The sequence below is a fragment of the Eublepharis macularius genome, chromosome 19 (genome assembly GCF_028583425.1).
Source record: "Eublepharis macularius isolate TG4126 chromosome 19, MPM_Emac_v1.0, whole genome shotgun sequence".
Lineage (NCBI taxonomy): Eukaryota > Metazoa > Chordata > Lepidosauria > Squamata > Eublepharidae > Eublepharis > Eublepharis macularius.
In genome coordinates, this window is record NC_072808.1 from 10258195 (window position 1) to 10276863 (window position 18669).

Consider the following 18669-nt stretch of genomic DNA (forward strand, 5'->3'; position numbering starts at 1 on the left):
ACATGAATTGCAAACTACGCATGCAATCCCGCACTTCATCACCCTATGTATTTTCACCCTTACTTTCAGCATCAAACTACTATAGATTTCTTTCTAGAAAGAAAATTCTGAACGATAGTACTCCATTGAAATCAATGACTCATAGACAAACACCAAGAAAAAAAAACCTGGGATAGGGCATGCAAAGAATGAGTAAATTAGGTTCTGGAGGGGGGCGGGGGGGGGGGGACAAATGTTCTCTCATAAGCAGGGCTTTTTTTCTGGGAAAAGAGGTGGTGGAACTCAGTGGTGGAACTCAGGACTGCACAATGACGTCACTTTGGGTCAGCTGGAACAAGGGGGAGTTTTTTAAAGTTTAAATCACTCTTGGTGAAAATGGTCACATGGCTGGTGGCCCCGCCCCCTGATCTCCAGACAGAGGGGAGTTTAGATTGCCCTCCGCACCACATGTGACCATTTTCAAGAGGTGCTGGAACTCCGTTCTACCACGTTCCTGCTGAAAAAAAGCACGGCTCATAAGCTTGGGAATTATTTTATGCTCCGGCTAGGATTTTAATTGATTGTTCATTTTTAACTATGTGATGTCATTTGATGTTTTTATGATGTTTAACCTTGAAGGCTGACTCAAGCAGGTTCTTTGGAGACATGGAAGAAAAATTTTCTAAATAAATAATGTAAAGATGCCCGAGATTTAACACTAGTTAGAACAAAACCTTTGGGGCAATGTGACAGTGGCAAAAGATTTGCTAGGGGAAAGCCCTTTTAAGCGATTGGCACAAAACTGGGCACTCCAAAAAATCACGTTCACCTTTCAAAAGGGTGGGCCAGGAAAAGAATTTCCATGAGCCCCTGGAAAGGAATTCCACCCATATCGGGAAATGTAAATATTTATTTAGGAATAAGGTTTTTTAAAAATACATTCCTTACATGAAGTGAGATGGTAGTGGTTGGTGGCTGTTTGGAATATCGAAATAAATACAGAGTGCATTTAACCAAAATACATTTTGGAGCCATGAGGAAGAAGCCGGCAGCCAAGTGGAACGTCAGCTTTGAGCAAGTGTGGGCCTGGAACTGGGACAATAGCTTTGTGTCAAAGTTTGTCTTTTGTTCTGGTGACTGTGAACAGTACCTGAAAGAGCCTGAAAAAGAGTTGTTTTGTCTAGAGAAAGGGGGGAAAAAATACCCCTCGTGTTGTTGGGAAACCAATTGCAATGACCTGAATTGTTTGAATAGAGGAGGAAAGAGGCCTTTGTAAATAGCTAAGTATGAATCACCTGGTGATTTTTTCATCTGGTTTTCTTGGTTTTGTTTTGTTTGTTAACCTCATTTATTCTTTTCCAGGAAGAGAGTTTAAGCATTATGGAGAATTTGTGTGATTACCAGAACTTTGGGGGAAGGGTTTAGTGTTAGGAACTGTGTCTCTCCATTAAAGGTCTCTTCACACTTAGCTTCACACTTTTATCCTACCCTTCTGAGGAGCATAAAGCAACATACAACATAAAGTACATAAAGTACATAAAGTACATAAAGTACATAAAGTACATAAAGTACCCTCTCTACCTGCATCAACCTGAATGGGCCTTAAGATCCATGCCTGGAGACTGAGCCAGTGCATGAGCAGAAAGGGAAATGAACTGAGTGTAGTTCTACTTGCACAAGCAACAGCACAACCCATGAAAGAGAAAGGTATAAGTGGAAGGGGACTACAGTTTGCTATAGTGGTTAAGAGCAGCAGGAGTCTAATCTGGAGAGCCAGGTTTGATTCCCCGCTCCTCCACTTGAAGCCAGCTGGGTGACCTTGGATCAGTCACAGCTTCTTGGAACTCTCTCAGGGCCAAGCTACACATGACGAATGACACTTGAACGGCAAGTGTATTTCTCCCTGTTCACTTGCCCTCCACTCAATCCACTTGCCGTTCAAGTGTCATTCGTCATGTGTAGCTTGGCCCTCAGTCCCACCCACCTCACAGGGTGATTGTTGTGAGGATAATTACACACATTGTAAACTGCTCTGAGTGGGCTTTAAGTTGTCCTGAAGGGCGGTATATAAATTGAATGTTGTGGTTGTTATACCCTTCAACAAGCCAGGCCCCTCGTTGGACGGTGTCTGGAATGAGGAATTTCTCCTACAAGAAAGAGGTATATTGACTGGGATGTGAAAGGACAACCGTGGTCTCTGGATAGTTACTAAGATTTATAGAGAATATATATGAGCTTTACCTATGATAATAGGGACAAATAATAGAATAGAGTTAATGATAAGAAATAAAGAGGTTATAATGCTGTTGGGGGTCTTAATAGAAAAGGGGGAGGGGGAAGGGGTGGGGACATTATATATATATATATATATATATATATATATATAAAGGGGTATATTATGTATTATGGATTATGTATGTCAACCTACCCAATAAAAACCTTTATGCACAAAAGAAAGAGGTATATTGTTGGACTGACTAATATTACTAAAGTCTAACGATACGGGTGGTCGTTTTATGATTGTGGATTTAGAAAAGTGACATTGTATGACTTGAATATGGTGAAGAGACTGATAAGGGACTAGAACAGTATTTCAACTTGGGTTGAAATATTTGAACTGACAGTAAAAAGTATAAGAAGTTAGATAGTTATGGTGGTGTTTTCCTTTTCATCAAAGCAACCCCCAGGCGGTGGCTGGAGATCTCCTTGAATTACAACGGACCTCCAAACAACAGAGATCAATTCCCCTGGAGAAAATGGCTAATTTGGAAGGTGTATACTGCACTATACCCCGCTGAGGTCCCTTGTTTCCCCAAACCCCATCCTCCTCAGGATCTACCCCGCAAATCCCCTGGAATTTCCCAACCCAGAGCAGGCAGCCCTACTTTCAATGCTCTTTTGTGATCATTTGCAAGTGGATCTTGCCATTTCACGCAGTAAAATCCACTTTCAACATGCATTGCAAGTGTGTGACTGGCTCTCAAGTTCACCTAGATAGATTCCATGCCAGAATGGGGTTTTCAACCCGGACCTCCTAGTCCAACGCACTAACCACTACACCACCCTGGCTCACAAAGGTAAAAGACTTAACCCGTCCACGCACTCCACAAAACGTGACCACAATCCAAAGCAGCGTCCAGCTGAGTCAAATCTGTTCATGGATCTCTGAGCATCTTGTCTTGTTCCTTAGTAGGGCTGCCAACCTCAGGTGCGAGAAAAGAATAATGCTGTGACAAACTAACTAATCAAACTATACGATCTTCAATACAGGAATTTATTGATTCAATCTGGGTGATGTATGTATATCATATAGGAGATTAACAGCAATCCTTATGCCATCAGAATAAAGCATGCAAATAAAATTTAGAAGGCAAACAAGGTCTGACCTTGAAACAGGCATATACCAAGTAAATTACATGTTTCACAAAAGCAATTCAAAGTACAAATGCTTGTAAACCGTTTTTTCCAGAAATCTACAAAGTGCTTGTTGTTTATTGTTTTGTCGATAAATAAAATTTATTATTTTTTTAAAAAAAGTGCTTGTGCCTGTTCATTAAAGAGACTGTGCCTCGCAATTTATCAACACGAACGATGCGATACAAAACAATTATAACGGTACAGAATGTCGGCTTAAACATAATATTTGTTCTGCACAAGTATAGATACAATCAAAAGTCAGTTTTTTAAGGTATTAAATTACAAGAGATCTGGAATAACAAGTGATCTCCAGACAACAAAGATCAGCTCTCCTGGAGAAAATGGCAGTTTTGAAAGGTGGGATTCTCTGGTGACCCATCCCTGCTGATTGAGCTCCCTCCCCTCGACAAACTTCACTTTTTCCGGGCTTTGAAGAGCCAGTTTGGTGTAGTGGTTAAGAGCATGAGACTGTAATCTGGAGAACTGGGTTTGATTCTCCACTCCTCCGCTTGAAGCCCGCTAGGGTTGCCAACCTCCAGGTAGTGGCTGGAGATCTCCCGGAATTACAACTGGTCTCCAGGCCACAGAGATCAGTCCACCTGGAAAAAATGGCTGCTTTGGGAGGTGGACTGTATGGAATTATGCCATGCCAAGGTCCTCTCCCTCCCCAAACTCCACTTTCTCCAGGTTTCACCCCCCCAGATCTCCAGGAATTTCCCAACTTGGAGCTGGCAACCCTAAAGCCCGCTGGGTGACCTTGCGTCAGTCACAGCTCTTCCAGAGCTCTCTCAGCCCCACCCACCTCCCAGGGTGATTGTTGTTGTGGGGATAAATGATAACATGCTTTGTAAACTGCTCTGAGTGGGTGTTAAGTCATCCTGAAGGGCAGTCTATAAATTGAATATGATGATGACGATGCCGCCAAATCTCCAGGAATTTCCCAGCCTGTAGTTGGGAACCCTGTTCCTTAGCCACAGGAAATACCTCCGAGCAGGCCTAGGAGTGCGCTAAGGCCTTCCATTTTAGAAACGGAGTCTTGCCTGACTTCCAGTCTGGCTGATGGTAGCGCCTCACAGTAGGGGCAGGCCAAGCCACCGTCCGCTTCATTCGCTTTCAATCACGGGCCACGGGCCAAGCTATACAGATTGCCGTTCTCATTGTGGCAGGACGGCTGGGAAGGTTTCTAACTGCTCGTCATGACTGACTCCCAAGAATAAACAAGGCCTCAGGAATTCTGCCTTCAGCGTCTCCTTTTCCACGGCAGAAGAAAAGAAACTGGAAAAATGAGGCCAAGCCCGGAGAGTTTCCCTTGGAACCAAAGCTGGCTGCTTCACTCCCCATTACCCCCTTACAAGACAGAATCTGTTCCTTACAAACATTATAAATCAGAAGCCAAGGCCTAAAATAAATCCTGTGTCCAACTTTAAAAATCATACAGTTTGGAACAACAGCCAACGCCTAATCTGCTTTCCAGCCTTGAAGGTTTGCTTTTCCAAGCGTTTCACTGCTGAACTTGAGGACAGATCTAAATGTTATGGCAGAACTGGAGCCCTCCAGAAAACAGCTTCCCGGCTGCAAGTTCTTCCCTCCCCTCCCATTACACGCAGTGAATGCTATTTGTTTATTTGGAAAATTCATACGCCAGATCTTCTGAGACTTCCTCAAGGTGACTCACAAAATAAAACAAGATAAAATCAGAAAGGCATTACAATTAGCAAACCAGTAAAAACCCAGCCAATGAAATCCCACATAATGAGTAGCTATGTGGAGCCTGGAGGGGCTGGTTTTAGAGAGACCTCATTACTGGATAAATACCATAGAGTTCACCCTCCAAAGCAGCCATTTTCTCCAGGGGAACTGATCTCTGTGGCCTGGGGATCAGTTGCAATTCCAAAAGATCTCCAGCCACCACCTGGAGGCTGGCAACCCTAGGTACCTGTGCCTTAAAAATCCTTAATTTTGTAGATGCATCTTGATCAGAAAACCCTATAATCTTGTTGAAACATTTTAAGGGTGTTTATTCCTAACCTGGCTAGTGACATTTCTAATTTTATTCCTAATTGTTGCTCATTGTTAAGAGTCCAGCAGTGCAATCCTAAACAGAGTCACAGCCTTCTACGCCCATTGATTTAGAAGGGTGTAAATCTGTTCAGGACTGATCACCACGTATTCCCAGGCAAATTTGTTACTGCTGATGAAGCAGATTACAAGCCACAGTTCACTGGCTCTGGTCATATCAGATAGAACGTCTAGCTATTCCATTCACTATTCCCAGATTCTTTCAAGCAGGCATATATTGGGAATTCTGGTCATAGGAGAGCCCAAGGCTCACGGAAGCACACCAAGAAGCGCTACCGGGCGTAGTATATCAACATAAGGTGTATTACCATTCAGAAAAATTAATGTAGTGACAACAACAATTCATGGACTTATATAGTCCCCGCAAAAAACAATTTCAAAGATATAAGAACAGTTCAACTGAGAAATTTACATATAGCCATTAGAGAAATTTACATATAGCCAGGGCCATTTGGGGCCTTTTCAGCCTCGATTGGGGCCAAAACGGCCCAGATCTGGGCCGAAACAGCCTGTATTGGGTCAGTGCCAGGGAGGGAAACCCTCCCCTGCCCGGCACTGACCCGATCCCGACCATTTTGGCCCCGATCTGGCTGAAACGGGCCCAAAAATGGCCATTTTGAGCCATTTGGGGCCCATTTCGGGAATGGGGCCAAAACGGCCTTCAGTAGCAAGATCCACAGAAGTTAGCCGTGTTAGTCTGTAGTAGCAAAATAAAAAAGAGTCCAGTAGCACCTTTAAAACTAACCAACTTTACTGTAGCACAAGCTTTTGAGAACCACAGTTCTCTTCATCAGATGCATCTGACGAAGACAGCTGTGGTTCTTGAAAGCTTTGTCAGATGCATCTGGCGGGGAGGGCTGTGGTTCTCGAAGGCTTGTGCTGCAGTGGAATTGGTTGGTCTTGGAGGTGCTGCTGGACTCTTTTTGATTTTGCTACTACAGACTAACACGGCAAACTCCTTTGAACCTTTACAGAAGCAAACTGATCCCCACATCAAAAGGAACTGTTTGCATCTCCATATCAAAGGAGTTGTTTGCATCTCCCCTCTCCTCCTCTATATTTGACCAGTTTCTTCTTGCACTCCATGCATCTGACGAAGAGAACTGTGGTTCTCGAAAGCTTATGCTACAATAAAATTGGTTAGTCTTAAAGGTGCTACTGGACTCTTTTTGAAAGCTTATGCTTGCGGCATATGCAAATCAGTTATACTGACATACTTCCAGTGATGGCAAGAGGCGTGGCATATGCTAATGAGTTATGCTAATGAGTTCCTCCCGCTCTTTTTCTACGAAATGACCCCTGGTTGTAATTCTGGGAGAACCCCAAGTCCCACCCTGAAGTTGGTAACTCTAGCTGCAGCCCCAATTTGGTTTCCCCATGCCTGAGGATTTTAAACGAGCCATTACTGTTTACATGGTTGCCTGTCTCTATTTGCTGCTATAAAAACCCTCCGTTTGACTCCAAGGTGCGGCAAAGTGGAGAGGGGCTTCTGTCCTGTGCCATTTTTGCAAGAGGAAATGGCCATGGGTGGGGGCTGACTCCACATGTTTTAAGGGCAAGAGCCTTAATGGGCTGTAATAATAACCTTGAAAACATGTTGGCAACCTCTGATAAACTCTGTGCAGCCAGATGTGCTGCTGAATATTTCCAGCAGACAAAGGGTAGGTCTTTCACATCCTGTATACCTCCTTGCTTCCTTCCTCAAAGACAAGAAGAATCAGAATTATTTAATATTGCAGAATAAATAATGCCAAAAAAAAAGAATCATGCAAATAGGTGCAATCTATGCAGATTGCAGAAGTCCAGCCTTTCTTGAGCAGTTTTTTAAAAAAAAATTACTTGCACAACCACTGAAATAAGTTACAAGGTTTAGGAGGAGATGGAAGCCAATTGAGGCCTTCCAGTTAAATATTCCTAAAATATAATTCATAAAATTTATTAAATTCTGTTGGGAAACCAGATAGGTTATGTTCTGCCCAAAGAACTCCATCTTAACTAGACAGCTAGCATAACTAGAACAGCTACCTTTCAGTTTGTGAGAATTTGATATTGGAGAGTTGCATATATGTGTAGTTTTCCAAGTCATAAATGCCCATCAAGGGCATGAGAACCCGGAGGTGGGCGGCGCATAAGTATAAAGGTAGTTTCAATGTCATTCAGTGGAGAGTTTCTAATTTGCAGTCATTACAAAGAAAGAACTTACAAGCAGGCAGCAGCCAAGCGATCTGATTTTAACAATCTCAGAACAGCATAAACAGAACTGCCAATACATTGTCTCAGAATGAAGAGACCCTCAGAAGCTACAAAAATAAACAACAGCCTTGCAATGCCTTAAAGACCAAACACAGTTTTTATTTCGGCATAAACTTTTGGGAACTTAGAACCCGCTGCTTCAGAAGCACAGTGGATCCTCAGGGCTGCTGGACATGAAGCAAGCCACAATGACGATAGCCTTTCCCTGCTGTTTCCCCACAGCATTTGTATTCAAAGATATACTGCTATTGAACATGGAGGTTGTCCGGGGATGAGCACCCCAAACTTGCCACAGATCCCCTACCTGCAGACTGACGGCACCCCAGCAGCAGACGCAGAGAGCCTAGAGGAGTTGACGCAGCTCCAGCCAGCGGAGAGAAAGGGGGGAAAGAAGCCAGCCAGGAACATGCTGCCCAGCCAAGCCTTAAAGGGCAAGAGGCACACACACCTACTGGGACACTGACGCCAGGACAAATGGGCTAGATGCCCCTGCCCAAGTCCCAGGGGGAACCAGCAGCCAAGTTGACCCCAGGGAACTGGCTAGCACCCAGGAGGCCAGGGTGGCTCCTCGTGAGCAGAGGCAGCCAAGCCGCAGTGCCTGAAAAGGCCCCGCCAGCCCCACCCTGCAGGAAAGGATAAGGGGGCAAGGAGGGGTGAGAAGGGGAACACCTGAGAGTGCCACCAGCTGGGTTACATCTAGCCCCGCCCTGCAAGAAAGAATAGGAGAGCAGGGAGAGACTGGGATGAGACAGGGAACACCTGAGGGCATCCCCAGCTGGAGGGCATCAGGGAAAGGGCAGAGCCTGGGAGGAAGGGAGGGGGAAGTTGGGAGAAGCCCTATAAAGGCAGGCTCAGTAGGGAGCTTGTGATAGAGTGGTGGGAGAGCATGAGAGAGCATGTGCAGAGGACAAGGGTTGGAGGCAAGAAGCAGGGGCAGAAGGGTGCTCAACAGGTTGAGAAGGCCTGCAAGAGGTAGAGAGGGAGCAAGGGTGATGTATCCCTCCCCTCCTTCCACAGAGCTGGAACTCAGGGCCAAGCTACAAGTGACGAATGACACTTGAACGGCAAGTGGACTGAGTGGAGGGCAAGTGAACAGGGAGAAATACACTTGCTGTTCAAGTGTCATTCGTCACGTGTAGCTTGGCCCTCAGTTGATGGGCAGCGAGACAACTGCTGTTTTCAAACAGAAAAGAATGTTCAGGAATATGCAAATGACCAACCTTTAAAACAGCCAATGAGCAGGTCAAATGCTCCCTCATTGGGCCAAGCTACACATGACGAATGACACTTGAACGGCAAGTGGATTGAGTGGAGGGCAAGTGAACAGGGAGAAATACACTTGCCGTTCAAGTGTCATTCGTCATGTGTAGCTTGGCCCTCAGGCTCTCCCTGTCTGCGCCTGGGAGCTGAAGTTCAGGCCCACTGGCGCTCTGTGCAGCCATGCCCATGCCAAAGCCTGAAAGAGGTTTTGTTGGCCATTGCATTGCATGCATCTGACAAAGAGTGCTGTGGTTTTCGAAAGCTTATGCGACAATAAAGTTGGTTAGTCTTAAAGGTCCTACTGGACATGTGCAGGTTGCTGTACTGTAAAAGATGCCTGAGGGAGGGGAGGAAGGGAATATTGTCTGCTGTGGCTCTTGGAACAGCAAGATGATAAAGGGGGCAAGGCTGAGGTCCCACAAAATCTGCAGCCTCAGGCCACCTTTGCCTAGTCCCAGGGTCTCCTGCAGTTTGACCCTTAGTCATCTCTCCCCCTAAAACTGAAAAACAGAAAACATAAGACACCTTGATGTGTATTCGTCAAGTGTAGGGAGAGGCAATGTTAGCTGGGAACCGTAGTTTTAAAAGACAGAGCCGGCAGAGATTGCTCCTCAGAGGCTCCTCTTTCCTTGTAAGGAAGGTGTTCCAACCCCACGATCATTTTGCTTTGCCCCCCCCCCCCCGTAGCTTTTCCAGCTCTTAATACAAAACAACACTATAGCCAGAGGACTGAAGGCAGGCAGGGCTGGCTAGAGCCCAAGTAGAGGTTTAATCAGGAACGAAAGGTGACCCCCCCCCCCGCCCCTCCTCACAGGAGATGGTGTGGCTTGTGCTGCTTCTTTGGTGTGACAATCAGGAGGAGATGCGTCCAAAAGAGAAGAGGAGGGAGGTTGTCTGGGCACAACCACAAGGTGGGACTCATTTGAAACGGGGCCAAAGGAAATCAAATTCAACAAGGGGCAGGGGAGGCAGCCACAATCTCACGGGCAGCTGTGCCAAGCGTAACTTGGAAGCTTACGCAGTTTGAACAATAAAAAGGGACATCAAACACAGAATCTACTGAAGTGACTCAATGCCAAGGCTTTTCTTTTTTTTAAAAACAAACCACTTTGGGAGAGGGGGGGAGTGTAGAGCAGGGGAGCAGTCGTGAGAGGACGTAACGCTTTCCCTGGCCAGTTACTCCAAATCACCCCTGCCCCTGGGATCCCACACAGTTTTAGACTGGAGCGGTGAAATTGACAAGAGCCTTAAGGGAGGCAAAGATGAAACTTAACAAACCCTCTGAGGAGCAATCTCTGCCGGCTCTGTCTTTTAAAACTACAGTTCCCAGCTAACATTGCCTCTCCCTACACTTGACGAACACACACCAAGGTGTCTTATGTAGAGAGACTCTATGACTTCCCCCAGATGGGGTTCCAGGTATGGCTCAGGGTACAGCATCTGCTTTTCATGCTAAAGTTCCTAGTTTCAGTCCCCGGCAGCTCCTGTTCTAAACAACAACAAGAACAACAGGATTAGATCACCTCTACCCGAGACCTTGGAGAGCTAATACAAGTCAAAGTAGACAAAACTGATCTTAATAGACCAGTGGGCTGAGTCGATATTAAGCTGCTTCGTGTGTATTCATATCACTGCAGCACTAGACGGGGAAAAGCCTTTTGGTGGAAGGAACGATTGGGAGCAGAGAAGTGGCTAGCAAAGGAAAGGCTTAAGTATACTCCTGGCGTATTGGAACCCTATTGCCAACTGACATGCAATATAGTGCCAAGCTACACATGACGAATGACACTTGAACGGCAAGTGGATTGAGTGGAGGGCAAGTGAACAGGGAGAAATACACTTGCCGTTCAAGTGTCATTCGTCATGTGTAGCTTGGCCCATAGATTGAAATGAGATGTCTAGAATGAATTTTTCTCCAACATTCAAAACAAACAATGTTAAATTAAAAAGATATTGGTATTGATTTTTTAAAAACTTTTAATTAATCCTAACACAAGTCTACCGTAGAGGGTAAACTGCCCGGCAGCTGACAATTTGGCGATGCTTGAAGCCAGATGTCCTAGGCAACCATGGATGTCAGACTTGTACCCATCACTGTGTGATTTGATTAAATTTGCAATACTTCCTGGCCTCCTTTCTAAGAAAACAAACAGATTTGCAGCTCTCTCAGCATGTTCTGGGCAACTTGAAAGCTTGCATTCGCTACATTTTGAGTGTTTGGTTGATCCTAATTTAAAAAAGGAAGGGAGGGAGAAATCACCTGAGATATAAAATGGGATGGGACATCCTTCAAGTATTTCCAGGGATCCTAAAGGGCAAGCTAGATTTAATTCTGGAAATCCATGAATTAATCTCCCGAGCATTTTTTTTTTAAATGATAACCTACTAGTCATGGTTCCCAGATTTGGATTGGGGCCACACTGTGAGAAAAAGAGTTTAACTTTTTGTCTGCACTCATTTTCTAACTTTAAGTGGTCTCTCAGGGTTTGTGCTTGGCCAACTGGGTCAAATGTTTTCCCAAAGAGGAAAATTGGAGGCAAACTACACAAGACAAACTGCACATGAACGGCATGCAAATGGACTTACACGTGTCGCCACATGTTTCTTTCGCACACTTGCCCGCGCTGCCAGACTGTGCCAGACCCTGTGTCCACGCGTGCACGGGTTTCCTCCGTGCTATGCTAGGAGTCACGAATTGCATCCCATCATGCCCTGCCAGTTTGTGCATTCTTGAACCGTTCCCCCCCAACTGCGCACTTGCCGCAGCAGCCACACATCGAACAGGGGGTCTGTGGATGCATGCTCAGTCAAGGACGTGTGACCATACCAGGACTGCAAGACACGTGAAGGTGGGTTTTTCGACACTCGCTCAGTCGCGTGCTGATTGTATCGTGTAGTTTGCCTCTTAGACCACTAAATGGTGAGAGCATGGGGCTGTGTAAATACTACGGTGAAAAAAGGGTTAATTCTTCTCCCTCTGCATTGGGACCCCCACCACACCTTTTATTTACCAATATGAACTGCTAGGGATGCCAGCCTCCAGGTTGTGGCTGGAGATTTACCGGAATTACAACTGATCACCAGGTGACAGAGATCAGTTCCCCTGGAGAAAATGGCTGCCTTGGAAGTAGGGCTGCCAGTTCACTGGTGGGGGTGGGGGAATCCCTCACCTGGCCAGTGGGGGGAACGGGCCTGGGGAATGGGTCTGGGAGGCAACAAACCTCCTGGGCCAGCACACAGTGGGTGCGCCGACATCACTTCCGGAAGTGATGTCATCGTGCGGGCATGCTCCTATCCTTCACAAATTGGCCCCTGTGAAGGGAGGAAGCATGCCCCCTGCTGCGCACGATGATGTCACTTCCGGAAGTGACGTCATTGCACCTGCCAGGAGCACGCATGGACTTTGCATGAGCACAAGTTCACCCAGGTGTCAGGTTCCTCCCTCCCAGCAGGAGGTTAAGAGGACCTGCAACCCTTCTTGGAAGGTGGACTCTTTGGCATTACACCTCACCGAGGCCCCTCCCCTCCCCAAACCCCATCCTTTCCAGGCTCCGCCTCCAAAATCTCCAGGAATTTACCAAGCTGGGCCTGGCAACCCTATGACAGATGTTCCTGTGTTTCATCTATTTTGTTACCAAGGTGGCCAAGAAAAGTGGCCGCCATTAGACCATTGTTACCAACAAAACTGCCCAGAGTGAAGCAGAATGACAAATCTGGGAGCTTTGTAGCGAGCAGCCGCAAAGGACTGGAACTCTGGCGTCACCTGACTCCAAGGACCAGGAAAGGGGGGGGGGGTCATAGCGTCCATGCTTGTAGTTCTCTTTTCTGACCAGCAACCTTGAGGGCACCATTAGCAGGGACTAATTGTTTTATTAAAACCTCTGAAGTTTGACGATCTCTCTTTTGAGGTGGTTGAACCTTGTCAGAATTAATTTTAGACCTGCATTTTATTTGCTGTTTGCTAGGCTTTATAACGTTGCCGAATCTTCAGGCATTATAGAGCCACGTTCCCCTACGGCTTTTCATTCATCTGCTCCAAAACCTCCCCTTTCCCTGCCAACCAGCCCCTCCAGAGACCTCTGCTGCTGCTCATTCCTACAGATTAGGCGCCTGTGGGTTTCTTTCTCTCTCCCCCAGCCTCAACTCTGCAGAGTTTTGCTCATGCCCGATTCGCTGCCCTCTTTCTGGCCAAAAAAAATCCCTGCAAATCAGGATCTAACCTCAAAAAATGCAAAGAACGTCCCTATAAACTGGGCAGAGCTGACAGGCACAAAGGAAAAGAAGAAAGGGGCTTCTATAGAAAGAGAAGAGGGGACTGAAATTTACCCAGCTTAGGAGGAGATCCAGAGGAGTTAGCCGTGTTAGTCTGTAGTTGCAAAATAGTAAAGAGTCCAGCAGCACCTTTAAGCCTAACCAACTTTATTGTCGCATAAGCTTTCGAGAACCACAGCTCTCTTCGTCAGACACATCTGATGAAGAGAGCTGTGGTTCTTGAAAGCTTATGTAACAATAAAGTTGGTTAGTATTAAAGGTGCTACTGGACTCTTTACTACTTAGGAAGAGAGGCACCAAGCTAGGTTGTGAAATAAAAGAAGGGTCCAGACTGACAGTTCAGGCTTGCTTCATTTATTTGGGGGGCACTGGGCACACTGGCCTAGGGAAGCCAGAAAAACTGGTTGGTGATGTGGAAGGGAGGAGGATACACAAAGAAGGGAATATACCAAAGTCCTCTGCACTGTCAACAGCGGTGTACACTCATTTCATACACAGATTGGCAAGTCCTGAAAGTGCCTTGAAGAGGCTGCCGGCCTGAAATCACTTGATGTGTTGGTCGTCTCCGACTTGGCAAGCTCGTGCACCAAGCAAAAGCTGAAAGAGTAGGGCTGGTTTCAATGTTCATGCGTGTGCATTTCCACGCATGCTCAGTGCATAACAAAAAAACGCACCCCTCCAATGGTTTCTAATGATAGGAGTTTTTGGAGGCTTTTCATTCATAACATGCTGCTGTAGCGTAGTGGTTAAATGGTTCGGCTGCGAATCAGCACTCTGCTGGTTTGAATCCCACTACTACTATGAGTTCAGTAGGTGGCCTTGGGTTAGCTGCTCAGCCCCAGCTGGATTGTGGGGATAATCATAACACTGACTTGTTCACCGCTCTGGGTGGGGCGCTAATCTGTCTAGAAGAGCGGTATATAAGCGCAGTTGTAAATATAAATCAGAAGCGACTTAACAGCACAGAACACACACAAAAGGCTTATGAACTATGATTTCTAAGATACAGGCAATAGAAAATTTGGGACCATTCCTGGAAAACAGGGACTGGTGGGGCATATCAAATGACACACCCAGAGAGGAATTGCTTTAGGAAGCCCAGATGCCATGCACATCTTTAGCGCCACCTGAGAAGTTCTGCTTTTTTCAAGCATTTGAGTCCAGTGTCACCTTCGAGAGCAACAAGATTTTCAGGGCATAACCTTGGAGAGTCAAAGCTCTGATGAAGTACCTGACGAAGAGAGCATTAACTCTCAAAAGCTCGGATCCTGAAAATCTTATTGGGTCTTTAAGGTGCCACTGGACTCGAATCTTGCCATTCTACTGCAGACCGACATGGCTACCTACTTGAAACCAGGACTTTTTTTCTGGGAAAAGAGGTGGTGGAACTCCGTGGGTTGCCCTAGGAGAAAGCGGTCACATGGCTGGTGGCCCCGCTCCCTGATCTCCCCTCTGTCTGGAGATCACTCTAAACTCCCCTCTGTCTGGAGATCACTCTAAACTCCCCTCTGTCTGGAGATCAGGGGGCAGGGCCACCAGCCATGTGACCATTTTCAAGAGGTCCCGGAACTCCGTTCCCCCACGTTCCCTCTGAAAAAAAGCCCTGCTTGAAACTGTGCCATTTGTAGGGGTCTCAGGGCCAAGCTACACATGACGAATGACACTTGAACGGCAAGTGGATTGAGTGGAGGGCAAGTGAACAGGGAGAAATACACTTGCCATTCAAGTGTCATTCGTCATGTGTAGCTTGGCCCTCTGGCTCTAAATAAACGTTTACTAGTTTGCCATATCTTTCAAGCTTTATTAAGTTATTCCCCTTTAATAAATATCAAAGATTAACAAAGGTCTCCGAGACAAATCTCATGATGTAAATGCACAACTCCTCTACTCATGTCCTGCTTCGTCTGCTCTGCCCAGTCCTTCACCGACACCCATGCTGGTGCATCTCCACCATCTAACACCTTCTCCTGGCCCAATTGCTACTCCCAGCCTGGCAAAAGCCAGAGACTTGCAGTTGCAACCATGCTCCGTTCTCCCAGCAACCTCAACGGCCTCACAGTTGCCAATCCATATTTAGGGATCGTGGCTGTGCTCTGTCCAGCGTGTTTTCATTCCTCCACGGGTAACCTAAGAGTGTCTCCTCTCCTCCATCGGATCCGCTCAACAACTTGGCGAAGTAATTAGATTGATAGAAAGGGGCTGGCCCACAGTCATCCATCCAATTTCGAAAAGAACGTGGTTCTTTCCAATGCTAGTAGTGTAAGGGGAAGAAGTGGATTTTGATTTTGACGATAAAGAGTCCAGTAGCACCTCTAAGACTAACAAATTTTATTGTAGCATAAGCGCTCTCTTCTGATAAAGAGAGCTGTGGTTCTCGAAAGCTTATGCTACAATAAACTTTGTTAGTCTTAAAGGTGCTACTGGACTCTACAATTTTGCAGCAACAGATTAACACAGCTAACTCCTCTGGATCGATGATGATGATGATGATGATGATGATGATGATGATGATGATGATGATGAGTCAGCCTTTCTCACTGAGATCCAAGGTGGATTACACAGTGCAAGTGAAAATAGCAAGACAGAGTGGAGGCTGAAGGGAGAACACCCTTCTCTGCACTGCCTTATGGCTCACAGAGGCTGCATGAACCTACCATTCCCATTTTATGGAGGAGCCAGGGCATGTGATCTTTATTTTGTCTGTCGGAGGATTTGAACCCAGAACTCCCAAACCCTGGTTTGCAATGCTAACCGTAACACCACAATGCTAGCATATTGTAAGTAGACCTAATACCAGCAATGTATCCCCTCCCCACCAAGAATGTCACAGATTGCTAAATCCTCTGTTTATGTCCTTGCAAGACCAAGAATCACTCCTTTCTCATTTTTATGCATTGCCAGAGGCTCTTCAATGCCCACTGTTTATTTACTGTGCTGTTTCCTGTTCTGCGCCGGCCTCTGAAACAGGGGTGTGTTTATCATAATAGTGTACTTGTTTTTTTTAAAAAAGAAGAACGTTTAAGAGATTGTTTCACTGCACAATTAACTGGTTTGTACTTACATAATAAGCTGCATTTCAAACATATCCAGCAATGTTTGCTATCGGAGCAAGCGATCGTTGGGGGGGTGGGGACGGCTGTCTTATGACCAAGGGCATACATTCGCGCCTACACCAAAATCCCGAAGCAGCTGTCCCCTCCTCCCCTTACACCCCTCTCAAAATTTTAACTTCTAAAGACCAGGAGGATTAAATTCAGAATAACAGCAATTCCAGCAAGTCCCTTGAACGAATTTGCTCCAAATATGCCCTGACAACGATGTACCCAGACCATGCAGACACACTAGAATTTTCAAGGTTTCAGCCTTCTTCCCTGTGTTTCTAGAGTTCAGTTTATCTGTCTGGTACATTCATATCTTGCCCTTCCTCCAAGGAACTCGGGATGATGTACATAACTCTCCCCTCTTCTATTTTTCCACACAACAACCCTGTGAGGTGGGTGAGGCTGAGAGAGAGTGATGGCTCAAAGGTTAAACTTGTCTCTCTGTGTGTACCTGCCTGTGAATGCTCACACATGAACATAACCTCCCACTGTACACCTACCCTGTCAATAGCCCACATGCCTAGAGAGAGCTCAAGAGCTGGGGAGAGGCCGGCCCTTGCTCAGCGGTAGAATGTCTGCTGGCATGCATAGATCCAGAGGAGTTAGCCGTGTTAGTCTGTAGTTGCAAAATAGTAAAGAGTCCAGTAGCACCTTTAAGACTAACCCACTTTGTTGCAGCATAAACTTTCGAGAACCACAGCTCTCTTTGTCAGACGCAGCATCTGACGAAGAGAGCTGTGGTTCTCAAAAGCTTACGCTACAATAAAGTTGGTTAATCTTAAAGGTGCTACTGGACTCTTTACTATTTTGCTTGGCATACAGAAGGTCCAAGTCCCTGTCCAGTCCTTCTCTCCCCCCGCCCCCCGCCCCACCCCCGCACCAGTTAAAAGAACCAGGTAGTAGGTGATGTAAGAGACCTCTGCTTAAGAACCCGGAGAGATTCCACCAGTCAATGCAGTCAGTATTAAACTTGATGGACCAAGGATTTGTTTCAGTTTAAGGCAGTTTCATGTGGACACATTATTGAAGGAAAGGCTATGGCTCAATGGGAAAGCCCCAGCTTGGCATACGTAAGGTCCCAGGGTTCAATCCACGGCATCTCCGGTCCAAAGCATCAAGTAATAGGCAAAGTGAAAAACCTCCACCAGAAATCCTGGAGAACCGCTGCAGATCAGAGTAGACAATATTGACCTTGACAGACCAACTCAGGACAAGAGCTGCGCTGCAGCTATTGAAGTACAAATCCACTGCTAACCCCTGCTTTGAAAGCTTCTGGTATTGCCCAGGGAATATACAGCAAACAGGGACTGAGATAGTAAGAGCAGGGGTGCCTACAAACACACGTGTCTCTCTTTTCATTAGTGCAACGTCGGAGGCTCTGGATTCTACCCACATTCCTGTCCAGATCAACTGTACACACATTATACACAGGCTCACACCCCTTTGCCAGCCCATGTCATGAACAGCCGGCATCTCAAAAGGCTAGTCGTATGACGCAGTCAGTAATTCCACGCTTGCCTGTGCAGAGAGAAAGAAAAGACAGACAGGGGGGAAAGGGGGGGGGGGTTAGGTAACACACCTTGGTCAGCTGCATTCTCCTGGTGCCTCTGTGGCTGGCGTCCCCCTGGGGTGCCGGGCAGCAGTCAGTCCCCCAACAATCAGCCGCTCCTGCCCAGCCCATACGATCCCTTCCTTTTCAGCTTCTTCTTTCTTTCTCCAGCAAGCTGTTGTGGGGTTTTCTTTTTTGCTTTTCCCCTTCTCTGGATCTAGGGAACTGCTTTGCTTTAGAAACTCCTCCTCTCTGTCCCCCTCTCCCCCCCTCCATCACACACACACACACACACACACACACTCTTAATAATATTTAGCTCACTGCCAGAGTAAACTCGGTCTTGCCAGATGAAGCCGTGTGAGCTTACAGTGCGGAGCCTGTAAACAGGTGGCAAAAGAGCCCCTGAGATGTAGGTAGATTAGCGCATGGGTGCCTGTGTGGAGGAAAAGGCCATAACCTTTGGGGGGGATAACATGGAGGGGGAGGAAAGGGGGCAGATCTGACAGATTGTTGGATGTGGGAAAGATGCCTTGTCAGAAGGCATGCAACTCCAAAGAGCGTAACAGGATAATTGGAAACATATTACAGTTGGGAGGGAAAAAAATCCCTCCAGAGCCGCTTCGGTGTAACAAAGGGACATGTGTACGGTCCAGTCAGCTCTATATCCTGTTTCCTTCCCGGTTTGGGGTGCTCTGGGTCAGCGGCTTCAGGGCCTACATCTGGGGGGGGGTGGAATAGGGGGGGAGCTTTTGCTTT

At 46.4% G+C, this 18669-nt stretch overlaps 1 protein-coding gene across 1 annotated transcript in view; it reads right to left on the minus strand.

Moving 5' to 3' along the window:
* The window catches only part of TNS2 (tensin 2), a 121346-nt gene extending 103292 nt beyond the window's left edge, over positions 1-18054 (minus strand). Inside the window, exon 1 of the mRNA XM_055003116.1 lies at positions 17941-18054. Coding sequence (XP_054859091.1) covers positions 17941-18042 — 102 coding nt within the window. The 5' untranslated portion in view covers positions 18043-18054. The remainder of the gene's footprint in view (positions 1-17940) is intronic.
* Between the last annotated feature and the right edge of the window lie 615 nt (positions 18055-18669).